General features: G+C 42.6%; 1 protein-coding gene across 2 annotated transcripts in view; it reads right to left on the minus strand.

Annotated features, from left to right (window-relative positions):
* Positions 1 to 267: 267 nt before the first annotated feature.
* filip1l (filamin A interacting protein 1-like) overlaps positions 268 to 13,318 on the minus strand; it is a 94,348-nt gene continuing 81,297 nt past the window's right edge. For both annotated transcript variants that reach the window (XM_075477564.1, XM_075477565.1), the window contains 2 exons: positions 6,257 to 9,092; positions 268 to 1,065 (listed from right to left, as the gene is read on the minus strand). In XM_075477564.1, the coding sequence (XP_075333679.1) occupies positions 856 to 1,065; positions 6,257 to 9,092 (3,046 nt within the window). In that variant the 3' untranslated portion in view covers positions 268 to 855. The remainder of the gene's footprint in view (positions 1,066 to 6,256; positions 9,093 to 13,318) is intronic.

Genomic DNA, 13,318 nt, shown 5'->3' on the forward strand with positions numbered 1-13,318 from the left:
TTTAGCATGGTCAGCTATCCCCATTCAGCTCATAAGCATTCTCACTGCTGTTTCGCAGGAACAGCTCTTTCTAGTTGTTAGTAAAGATAAATGTTGTTTAACCACATAATTACAATTGTCCGTTTTAAGCTGGCAAGCCTTTGAATTATTCATTTTCAGCATTCAAATAACCTTTCGGGTTTGGTCCCCTTTTTTTGCTGCACCTTTGCGTTTTTTTTCTAATCGGATAAGAAACATTTCTCAAGTTAAAGTATAAAAAAAGTCTTTATTGATAAACAAAAATAATACGTGGGACATTTTTAGAGATAACCTATACGATGCAGCTACATTACAATTCATCACTTATGTACATTATTGCCACTGTTTAAAAAAAAAAAATTCCTGTTTCCCATCCCAAGAAATGGATAAATGGTTGTCTCATTATCTGCATCTCACAGCAGATTGCTGTCATAACAGATGGATACAGATACTCAAAATTTACATACATTTTATTCAACAACACTACCATGTAACACTTTGTGTCACTTGTTTTTAGCATTCTATTGATTCTGTTTCATTTATGCTGATCAAAGTGTCATCTTCACACAAATCTGTCACAGCAGATAATTGGATCTCAATATTCAATGGATGATTCATTGAATCTATGTTTGAACTACTTTCTAAAATGTCTTCATACAGTGTGGACACAAAGAACAGCTACATTTCGCTGTCTTCGGAGCACCACGGATAAAGATTTGATAAAAGTGGAACAGGTAGTAACGGATGTTGCTGTTTTAATATTTGAATCAATGTCGGGGATGTTTTTCTTTTGAGCACACGCCAAGCTGAGCCTCTGCTGCAGGAGATTCACTGATGTCACAGTCTCCGGTTGATTAGATTTGGGTTGTTGTTGTGTGATGCAGACATGTGTGCCGGCTGCTCTCTCCCAGCAGTTGCGTGAGGCGGCTGACACTTGCTTTGCGGTCCCGGGCTCGTCACTGTGTTGTTAGGGCCTTTTTGGGAGCCGTAACCCTTTGGCTTGGGGATCCTTGTCGGCCCTGGACGTCGGAATGCTTCAAGTGGTATCTGTGGGACAGACACGGGTGAATAGTGAGAAGGTTTGAGAAGAATGCGGCAGTTTTAAGACTCAAAGAGAGACTTTAGAGAATGTGAAGAAAATGATGAAGAAGTGGGGTTGTAGGGGAACAGGCAGCAGAGAAACATTCACAAAAGGTTTGCGTTTTTGACCAAAAGGTTTGCTTGCAAACTCAAGTTGTTCATTTGAGATCTATTGCAGTGCGCGTAATGACCACTAGATGGCATCAAATATTATTTTATGCCAATAAACCTTTTCTTCCTCACTGCTCCTCTCACAGTGTAACTAAAATAGTGTTACTGCTTAATTTAGTAGTTATGTTATGATAATATTTAGCCAAATATTCAATTTCCCGTGTTTCTAGTAAAAAGGAAGTATCTGACGTGGTAGTCGCAGTGTAAATGCTCAAATTTCAAAGAAAAATCACATTTTAGAATTAATTAAACCTTCATTAAGTTGCCAGTGTTATCATATTGCATGGTCTTTATTTGAAGTTATTCTTCATGACATAGAAGACTCCAAACTGAAGTTTAGCCATCTTTGGGAGTGGAAAAAAAAGATTTGTGTTGTCCCTCATATTGTCCCAAGTCATCCAATCATCAACACCAGTGTGACTGACTGCTTTGCTTAGAAACCAGTGTTTGACTGCTTCTGCAGCACAAACCCTGAGCAACGTCGCTTTTTCCTCATTTTCTTCAATAACTTACAGTGCAATCACTTTTTAATCGGCGTGTTTGCATGATGGATGCTGAGGTGCACCACTTTGGGATGGCCCCTTGTAGTCAAAGCCATATCCTGTTTACAGTAACTCTGATGAGATGTTTGCAAAGTTATGTGAAAACCCCTGCCACAAACTTACCACATGTATTCCTCGTTCGGTAATGGCATGCTTGATTTGATTCTTGCCAATGGATCATGACAAGGATGCATTGACTTTTACATAAACAGCTGATGCATTCATCAGCCTTTGGGATGATTGCTCACTTAACAATTATTTTTGTGTAACCAGCGATGCTGTCTGCTATCAAATGCAGTTTTGTGCTCCATTTAAACTCATACAGTAGTTTACTTTAAATTACTGCATGACAACAGTCAGCAGGCAATTGGCCAAAAAAACATAATTTCTTCTTAATCACACTGTCATAGCTTCTTCCTTTTCCCTCTATACGCACAGTTCTACACAAGGTTAGTGCCTTTGCAAATAGTGCTGACTAGTTTCCCCCTACCACCTCAAATAGCCCATCTGAATGTATCTGAGGTGTCTTTTCAGTTTTCGGCAAGGGAGTTAATTCTCCTTGACAGAATTTGTCATCGATCTGGTCTGAATTCTGCAGCCGAGTGAAACTGAAACTCCTCAGTATTTCCACGAGTTTCATCACGCAGCTGAAAATATTCCCAAGCAGTCCACTGAAACCTCTCCCTTTTGAAAGCAATTATATGTGATCGTGTGTACCGTGAAGTTCAGAGAATTTATTAAAAAAAAATTTTAAAAAAAATAAAAATCAGCAGTGGAGTACATCCTTCAAAATTCATACGGGGTATAAATTACAGAACAAGCAGAGACTCATCGCAGCTAATGGGCCAGAAAATCCGAATGGCTCTACGTCATGGGAGCAATGTTGATTTTACACCGAGAGAGACTTTAATGTGAGCTTTGTTCTCTCATATATCAGCGGTGCAGCAGGAGTACTTCCTCTGCCCCTTGCTCTGCAATACCGGCACAGCTGTTGCCCTAGCAACCAAACACGGGCTTTGTTTTGGTGCTTGTCTTGCGGTGGGAGAGAGGCTCCTCTGACACCGTCTTACACTCACGCAGTATGAAAGCCTTTTGTTTTCACAAAGCCACTATTTATTCTTCTTCAGTTTTATTGAGCCTGTCGGTCAAGGTGAGCAATTTCGTCTGCGGGTTATAGGCGTCTTGGGCTAAAATGAGAATATATCTGCTCTTGCCTGCAGTGTGATATACAACTAGTCACTTTGGTTACCAGTATGGTGATAAGACTTTCCTGGCCGCAGTGGGATTCACCTCAGTAGATGTGTTGTTTTTTTTTTTCAAATGAACACGGTATGTTTGGTGTTATTAATAACACTAACGTTTTTTTTTGTTTTTGTTTTTTGTCATAGTGTGATTGCAATGGCCTTAGCAATAGAAATAAGCACCGCTGTTGGCTCAACCTTCAAGAAAGCCGCATCATACTCATTTCATCAGTCTGGCAGGGACACAGTGCTCAGATTTCTCTTCCTCGTCTGAACCAGATGAGTTCACTTTATGAATCAGATCAGTCTTTAAGTGAGTCAGGGGGTAATTGAGGTCGCAGACAGCAGTTCCAGCTGCTGGATGCTTTCTCAAGCGGCGCTCTAATGAATAGCATCTTGTTTAGCCTGTGCATCACTTCATCGCACCCAGACGGTTTTGGATCTGGTTTCCACAGCTGCATCTCTTCTCGCCCGCTCGATGTAATGCTTCATTTAATCATCTCCTTTACCGTAGCTAGTGGGTTCGAGCTGGGTTTCGCATTTGTACCTCTGACCAACCTCCCACAATATGTGTTTGGCCATTTTTAGTGCAGTTGGACGTTGGAGGTATAAGGATCCGGAAAAAAATCTTTTCTATTCTCGTGTGTGGCTGCTGCTTCTTCTCCACCCTGCAAATGTGCGCAACACACAATCCCCAAATATTTACCATACTTAGCTGCATGCTGAGCCGGCCCAAGGCATATGCCAACTATGCGGTCGCTTAGGGCCCCCACGCCACCAGGGGGCCCCCGAGAGCAATTTTGAATTTAATTTTGATTACAACTTTATTTTTTTGTAAGATAGTGTGAATGTCATTTGACTCTATTTTGTATTTGTATTTTGAACATTTTGCACACCATTGCACATCTGAAAGAAATTAAACTATTTAACGTGTTTACTATAAATGCAGTCTCCAGCCTGCTGATGTTACTTTCAAATAGTTAAATTAATGAGCCATACTTATACATCACTCTTTATGTAGAAGTTAATTAAACCATATTTATGAGTTTGCTATCCCTTTAAGGTTAAAAACAAGAATGACACCTGTATAATGTAAGATGATTACAAATAATGCTAATGATTGTGGGTCCGTTACACACATAACAGTGTAGCCTATGGAATAATGAGGCATCTGGAGCTGAGGTGATGGTAGGGGGGCCCCAAATGAAATTCTGCTTAAGGCCCCATAAAGGCTTGGGCCGGCCCTGGCTGCATGTTTTCCATCTACTCTTTCATTAATCTGTTATATATGTTCATGTATCTGTATTCGCAAAAGGGCCACGTGTAGATGTCATAAAACGCATTTACCGCGTGGTGGTTTTGATAAGCTGCTTTTCTCGTTTTTATGACTTAAGATTCTTATTTCCATACAAATATAGAGAATTGAGCATGAAAAGCTCTTTCAAAGTGGCATTTCTTCTCTCGTCCGAGATGTTCCTTTACGTTATTTGTATTGAGACACGGATTAGTGTGCTCCGACGGACAAATACCTTTCCACTCTCTCTTCCACTCCCACATGCGTTCATTCTTGTTCTTCAGTCTCCGTTCCCTCTTTGTCTTGCTCTGACCTTTGGTGCCCTTTGTTTTAAATGAACCGCATGGATTTGGGAAACATTTCCACTGCAAACACTTAAACCCCATTCAGAGGAACGCACACACACACACACACATGGACGAACGTCTGTAAGTCGCGTAGATGACTCATTTCGCGAGACACGATTCATGGGATGGAGCTAAGTCAAACAGAGGGTTTGAGTTACTTTTCAATGAACAACAAAGCTCCGTAAGACTTTTGCAATAAGAACAGTTCGGTCAAACTATCAACAAATCCGTCGGTGTGTCTGAGACCCAAACATCGTATCAAGTTTTCTGAGGTGGGACTTTTCAGTGTTTACAGTAGGTTTCTGGGGGTGCGTTATTGAGTTTCAAGGTTCATAAGTCCAAAAAAGCAGATTTTCCAGCACTAAAAGATTTGATTGTAAGGCAACCCGGGCTTTGATTTCTGACAAAATAAAAAACACATTTGTGTAATGTCAGTGTCTCTGAGCTACAGATAAGTGTAATCTTTATGGCTGATGAGAAATAAAGTTGCACCTTATCAGTTTGTGTGGAGCTTTGTTCCATTAATATTGCGTCTGCAAGTGCTGTGCTTTGTTTTAAGTGAAAGCACAAGCTTTATGATCCGCCACTCAATGGTTTAAAGGTTTGAAGCCAAGTTTCCATTTAGTAATCTTACGACAAACTCCAAGTTCACATCACATTGCTTTTAATTTTCGGTCACTGGGTTTCTGTGCTCTGGATGTAGGAAGAAACTATGACATCAACCTATGATTTTAGGTCAAGCAAGCAAACACATGTGAGAATCCCAGACTTTTTTTTTTCTTTCTTTCTTTTTTTTCCTCTGTAGGTATGAGCACAAAACAAAAACTCTTTCATCTGAGTGTAGCTTAAAGACTTTATGTCTTTATGCTCGAACCTGAAAAAGGGATTCGTGATCCTTTTGAATACGCATTGGATTGAAATCATGTAAAAAGGGAAAAAAGCTATGACACATGCAGCAAAAAGACAAACAGTTGATTTCAATCTAATGGAGTTTTTCCTTTCAGATTTTTTTTTTTTTAATGTGACACATTCCAAACATGCTAGATTTAGTGAATAAATGAAATTGGCAAGCATGGATGACAAAACTAGAACATAACACTTTTTTTTTTGCACACTTTAATTATCTGAAAATTAAACAACTTAATTGTAATGCAGTACGTGGTATATGAAGTATAAAACTGGTATGGTACATCAGTCTGAATAGTCTGACTACATGGCACTACATTGTGCCACTGAGTACAATACAGTAAGTGCACATAAGTTAGAATGTGGTGTTATGTCAAGATTAAAATCAACAATTCAAGTGCTCTTTTTTTTTCTTTTTTTCATGCAGACAGTTTCTAAACGTATCACACGGCACCAAGCAAACCAACCAACATAAAAAGTAAAACATTCAATCGTTTTAAGCTCGTAAATGAAGTAAAACAGACATGAACCACAGTGTGGAGTTGGGACTAAAGGTCTTGGATCTCATGGGCAGGATTCAGAACAGAGGATGGGATGGAGGTGGGTTTTTTTTTGGGGGGGGGGGTTGTTATCGGGTCAGTCATAGGCATTACTTACTGTCATTTGTGATGGTCTTTGGATTGGGGTGGAGGTGGGCTTAATCGTGATGCTACTTGTGATTTTGCTGTTGCCTTTGGGTGCAGGAGTGCTGCAGTTTGCAACCACCTGAGTCCTTTGCTCCTGGAGTCCAGGTGTGCTGCACGGGCTGAGTGTTTGTGACGGAGTGCTGATGCTTTGAATGAACGGGCTCCCTAAGTGGATGTGGATTTTGTTATCCTCCGTGGTGATGACGTTTGGCCCCGAGCTGTTGGACCTCTGGACCTGCCAGCTGCTCTGCCTTTCCGGGGTCACGCGGAAGACGGCGTGGCCCCCGACGACCTCCACCGGCTCTGCGGAAATGGAGCGTTCAGGGGTGCCGGTCATCACTGATACAATTTGAATAGGTGACATGGCTCGGTCTGGTGTTACAGAGCCACAAGAGTCTGGGGTCATTGCTCGGGAGTAAGAAGCCATGGTGAAAGGGGAGAGGGCCCCGTCTGGTGAGCACGGCTCATCTGACACGGAGGAACACTTGGATTTAGCTGTTGGGGAAATGGATTTAGCTGTTGGGGATATGGAAGCATTCTGGATGATGGTAATTCTCTGCTTGGGTGGACCTCCACTTGTGGGTATGACGGCAGTGCTGGTAAATGACTGGGTGCTTTCTGTGGTCGGACTGGTGATCTCTAGCGTTGCCGTGTTGTGTCCGTGGTCAGGAGTCACTTTAATGTGCAGAGGCTGCCCGGGACTGTGGGTCAACACAACGTCTCCGGGCTGGACGTGGTTGCCATTCTGCCGCAGCTGCATTTTGCCGTTCACCGGATGCGGGGCGTCTTTGTTTTTGAGGAACGGCCCACGTGCCCGTCGCAAGTTGTTGTTGAGGTTATTCACACTGTTGATGAGTGACGGGCTGCATTTGGCGAGCTGAAGCTCGTTGCTGTAATTCGCATTCTCTTCAGCCTCGCTCTCGTCGTACAGCTTCCCGTTCACCACGGCGCATTCGAGGGGGGCTGCCGTCTTGCCGTTGTGGGACAGGAGCTCCACTGGTTCAGTCTGAACCTCCTTGGAGGACACGTGCAGGTCCGAAAAGCGCCTGCCGTTCATGCCTGGGCGAAGGCTTTTGCTAAATCGTCTGTATCTTTCGAGCTCTCGAGTGAGCGTCTCCATTTCTCTGGCCAGTTCTTTGTTTCTGACCTCCTGCTGGGTTAGCTTTCGTTGCAGTGTGGAGTGGTCGGTTTTCATGCGGCAAATTGAATCCTCCGTTCCCATGTACTCGTGAATCTTCTCCTTCAGAGCTGCCACCTCTCTGGTCAAATGACTTGACTTGGCTTCCTCCTCCTTCAGTCTTTTATATAGAACGTGCTCTTGGTTGCACTCTTTCTTTTCAGCCAGCTGGTACTTTGAAAGCTCTCTTCTTGATATTTCCAGCTCCTCCATCAAGGCTTTAGCTTTCTCTTGTTCGTTGGTGAATCTTTTCTCCAGTGATTCTAACTCCTCTGTTTTCAATAAATCCCCTTCTGCCACTTTCATGTCCTTTAATTTGCGTCGGAGACGTTCGACCTCCTGTGTCAAATCCTTTACTTTGTTGTCTTCCTGCTGGAAGCGGTTGGCAAGAGGTGTTTTAATGTGCTCCTCTTTAGCTTTGTTTCGAAGGTATTCTCTCTCGATTGTCTCAAGTGACTGCAGCCTTTTCTTCATCATATTGATCTTGGACTCTAAGTCGTTACTCCTCTCCTGCTCAGCTCTCAGCTTAGCCCTTAAGTCATCCCTTTCCTTTGTGGCACTGCACATTCTATCCTCCAGCTCTGCCTTTGACCTCAGTGCTTTCTTGCTCTCCTCTATTAGCTTCTCTGTGACCGATGTCACTTTGTCTTGTTCGGCTTGAAGTTTGCCGGAACTATTTTGCACCTTGTTCTCCATTTGCTTGAGCTTTTCTGCCATGGCCTTCCTCTCATCCACCAGCATGACGGTCAGAGTCTTCAGCTTGGTCAGATCTTCTTTCAGTGTCATCTCCGTCTTTCCCAATTGGCTTTCGGCAGCCTCCAGTTCTTTGACCCTGACTTTCAAGACCTCCAGCTCGCTGCTCAGGACCTTTGACACCATCCTCTCCTTCTCCATGTTACTCTTGAGTGAGCTGCACTCTTGTTTGCTCTTGCTGAACGCATCTTCTAGCTTTTCTAATTCCATAATTCTGTGGTTCAGTTTATCAACTTCAGCTTTCAAGCACCTACTTTGGTTGGCCTCTTTCTCCAGTTTTTTGTTGAGGTCCCTGCAGTGGTCCTCCATTCTGATCAACTCTTCATCCTTTCCCTCCATTTCAAGTACCCGTTTCCGTAGCTCTTCCAGCTCCGACATGAGGCTGGAATTTCCACACTCGCCGCGGCTCATTTTGTCCCTCAGCTCCTGGAGCTCTTCATCGGCTCGGCGCAGGGTCTTGTTGGTCTCCTCCAGCTCATCGAGTTGCCTGCTGAGCGCCGACAGCTTCTGGCGCAGGTGCCTGTTTTGGGCATCCTCACTGGTCAGTTTGGCAGTCATGGCCTCTTGTTCCTGATGATATCGACCGGCTTGGTCACACAGCTCAGCCTCCAAGCGAAAGACCTTTTGCTCCTCTTCCTGCAGACGAGCATTAGCTGAGCTCAGCTCTTCCTGAGCTTGTGCAGAACTGACGCTCAATTCGTGGACCTTCGCTGTTTGTTGCTTCAGCTGCTCGGTGAGACGCTGCTGTTCGTCCACAACCATCAACGCAAAGGACTTGAGTTTTGTCAGCTCTTCCTTTAGACTCGCAATCTTTTTGTTGTTCTCTTGGTCTTTTCGTTCCTGGTAGGCCTTTTCCTGATCAATCAGCAGCTTCAACCTGTGAAAACAGGAGAGAGGCAAACATGAGCCTCAATAAATTTGATTGAGAATGAGCTTTTTGCATTTCAAAAGAGTACAAATTAGAGGAGAAATTCTAAATGAAGTTGTGTTTTCAATACATTTTTTTTTTATGCAGCTGATTCCACTTAAATCTGAGGCAACACAAATGCTAATCTCTGGTAAACCTTAAGCGCCCCCGTTGTCTTTATTGGCCTATGAAAGAAACTCTGCACCCCCCCCTCCCAAAACTGTCATTACCCATAAGGCCCACTTCTCCAAGCACTGACACTTCATAAACACTGTTATTTTCCCTGCATTTTTAAGGAGGACTAAAGTTTTTATGTCATGGAAAATTTAACACATCATAAAAGAGGGTCATAGTCTGAAATACCTGTGGTTATTTATTTTTTTTCCCCCCTTTTTGCCAACAAATGTTCATATGGTTTAGAAACCTAAGTTATGACTGTAAATATCCGTCCTTGAGTACCAAACATTGAATTCTAGAAAGTTTCCATGGTGGTTCAGCCGCTGTGTCGTCTGTGAAATGAGGCGGAACAACTAACACACAACCAAAAGCTTGATGCATGTGAGACGCTCATCTGGCCGCGCAAGGTGGCTTGAAAACAAAATGATGCTTCTGAGCAGGATGGTTACTCTTCTTGTAAAGCGCAAAGAGTGACCTCTGATACAGAGAGGAAGCACAACGTTGCTCAAGAATAAGTCAAAGTATAAATAATGGGCATTGTTGAGAATGACCAAAAAACAAACGTAAGTGTTTTCAGTGCAATACAAGATGTAAGCAACGAAGGGGCCCTTGTGATTTTTGAAAAAAAGTGATAAACAAGTGGCCGACTGGCAAATAACAGGAAATAACACGTGTATTCCGCAGCTAATTCCATTTGATATTTCTGGAAATGTAGCGCATAAAGTACTGCGTGCGTGTCACCTGACTCTGATTTTGCAGCGTGTAGTCTGGGTGAAAACGTCTGTGCACATCTTTAGGTTAAAGTGCCTTTCGTCCCCGGGGGGAAGCAGCTGCCAGGCATTTCCACACAGATGGCCCACTGGCATGAAACAATCCTTTAATTAAGGGGTTCCTCAACTACCCCCCCCCCCCCCCCCCCCCCCCCCCCCCCCCCCCCCCCTACCAAAACCACCACTACCTACCCCCCCCCAACCCCTCTGTTTTTTTTCCCCTCCTCTCTCTTATACATTTAAAGGAATTCCCCCTGCTCCCAAATGCAATTACAGTCCCACAGAGTTTATACAGAAATCCCCCCACCCCCCACCCCAACCACACACAAACTCTCAGGGATCACTAATTCCACACGCACACGTGGGGCTGTGGGCCATGATGTAAGTGCGCTACAGTAGGGTGTGGAGATCACTTCTGAGCAGTGGAGTGTCACTGCTTTTATCAGTAGCAGCCAAGGAAGGCATATTTAACTTCATCTATGGGTTATTATTAGACAGAACACTGACATGAAATATTACATTAATAGTATCATTATGAATAACGATGAGAATTCATTGGTGTGGATTGAGAGGCCATTTGTCCTTAGTTTTACATTTACACTTTACATTCAGTCTGTTAATTCAAAACAGGATCTATTAATAACTGGCGTCACTATGAAAGAACCCACGCAGTGATGTGGTTTTAAAGCCAGTTGTGCATTCTGTAATAAAAATGGTCACATGGTTGATTTTTTTTTTTTTTTTTTTTTTTTTGGCCTACTTTAATGCTTGTGATTGCAAACTTTCATTAAGTTAATATTTTGTGTGAATTCTGTTTATTCTTAACCAAATATTTCTACATCGTCTTAATGCTCGTTTTGTTGTGGCTCCTATTCCGGCGTTTATTGAGGGCCACTGTAAACAAAACCTTAAAGGTCCGTGAGCATTCCCGACGCTCGCATTCATTTTTGTCTCGGCTTTGTTGATTGAGTTTGTCAGAGTTACAGATGGAAAGTAAATCGAGGACCCACAAGTGTGAGCCAAGGTGTTGAATTTAAAAAAAATAAAAATTTCAGCGTGAATAGTGTATGTAGAAAGGCCGAGTCGCAAAGCTAAACTGTTTACAACAGGGAGGCATCTCTCTTGCAAATTCGCCTGTTGCCTGTAATCACTGTTTACTCTATCTCTTATCTCAGTCCCTGCTGTTTTTCTAGTGATGTCATCAGCCGAAATAGAAAGAGAAATGCACTTTGTTCCCAAGTGGGACTGGAGATCTCTGCTGATGTTGGGTTTATTCCCAAAAACTGGGTATTAATCCTGTGAACTGCCCACAGTGACGCTGAATCCCCTCGAGCCCTTTGTTATAGACAGTGTTCTCTGGGCCACTTAATTTGTTTCTCAACATTTTTCGTATCATAGAAACGCTCAGTCGAACGCATTTTGCAAGCAGATCCACATCTGCGATCATTGTTGCTGTAAGATATAATTCAGAACAGACTTTGCATGTTCTATAGCTGGGAAGACGATATGCAGAGTGGCTGTCATGCTCTTTCATGCAGAGTTCCCTAAATCTTGAAAGTAAATCATCATGAAGTCATACATTGTAACTTTGACACATAAGACTGGCAACATTTCATGGTTCTCACTATCACAATGCACCTCACCACCCGCTCTGTAGCCATTTCCGGCTCTTTCCAAACGGATGCATGACCACCACTGCGAGTCATTAATCTATCACCGAAAATGGTTTGCACGAAGTGCTTTGGTGGATTCTTGGTTGTTTCTGGCTTTGTTGCCGGCATAACTTCTGCTTTCCCTCAAATGTAGGATAATATAATTAACGTTTGAAAAGGAAACATCCAGTTAGGAAGCTGGGAGCAGTCACTCCAGCATACGTTACAACTTTACTAAGGGCTTCCCCCCTTTTTTTTTTTTTAAGTGGCTCCCGAGGCTGGAAACTGTGGCTCACCCGCCGCTCAAACTGCTCTACATGTTCCATATGTCGGGGCTGCCGCGCCATTTCCTCACCACAAGTGATTAGGTCATTTATGTACAGATGGATTTGTCCTGTGACCTTTCCCAGCTCTACCAGAGGCTTGTGGACAGTGGGCTAAATGTCCTCATGAAGGACAGAGTTGGGGAGGACGCTGATTGATGCTGTGCAAAGGCAGCATTTAAAGTCCTTGCCTGCTGAGTAATATGCCCCCAGAGTGCAATCAAAATGTGTGAAATATATTGCTCCCATGTTTGCTAAGTATCTTGTAGTGGGTGAACGGATAAAGAAGTGGCATGCCAACAAAACAAACCTGAAATACTCTCTTTTCAGGTTATAAAATAAGTCATTTTATCTTTTCCACAATGCTGCATTCACCCAATGGAAATATTACGACGGTCTCGTTTAGTGTTCAAGCACCATAACTAATTCTTTCTTTCCTTAAAAACACGGATGCAGTTTTAAACAGAAAAGTTTTTGTAAGCACACGAGTTACATGAAATGTACTAATTCATGTTTCCTATGTGCCGTGAAAATGCTGGACTTAAATGTATTTCCAAGTGCTTAGTGCTTATTGAGATTGTGTCCACATTTGCATTCGCTGTAAATCTCTGAATCTGTGACACTGCCTTCAATGTAAACCTTTTCTTCTCTTCTATCAAAAGCACACACAATGTCATTTTGGCTTTTTGTAGCACATCAGTACATGATGCGATGTAACAAAGAAGTAAAATAGTAATTCTAGCATTTACATATATGACATACAGTTTTCTGTCTTTGCAGTTCATTTAGAAATTTAAATCCCCCTCAACCATAAGGTGCTGGAAATGTTTAAACGGTCAACTTAAATTTGGGCTTTAATCTTTGTTTTTTGTTTTTTTTTGCCGTCTGCAATACAATATAGGCCTATTCTTTTTTCTTTTCTTTTTTTTAAATCCACATTTCCAGTTGTATTTACGCATAAAATACAACTAACTTATGACAAACTCCTGAACAGTGACTTTATACAATCTGTCCTAGAACTTGCTAGACAACAATTTGCTTAAATGTGAGTCTCCTCACAGTGTAAAGGGTTGATATCTTTATCCAAGTTTGCCCCACTGAGGCTTCCGAGTCCGACCTTTTTCTCTTGTAAAAACGGCGGCTAGTTTGAGTTCTGATTAACTAATGTTCAAAGATTTCCACATGAATTTGAAACGCCTTGAATATTACATCAAACTGCTCGTAAAGGTCCCCCCAACATTCCTATTTCACAAAAGCATCTCGTTTGTTTCAAA

The sequence above is a fragment of the Odontesthes bonariensis genome, chromosome 11 (assembly GCF_027942865.1).
Source record: "Odontesthes bonariensis isolate fOdoBon6 chromosome 11, fOdoBon6.hap1, whole genome shotgun sequence".
Lineage (NCBI taxonomy): Eukaryota > Metazoa > Chordata > Actinopteri > Atheriniformes > Atherinopsidae > Odontesthes > Odontesthes bonariensis.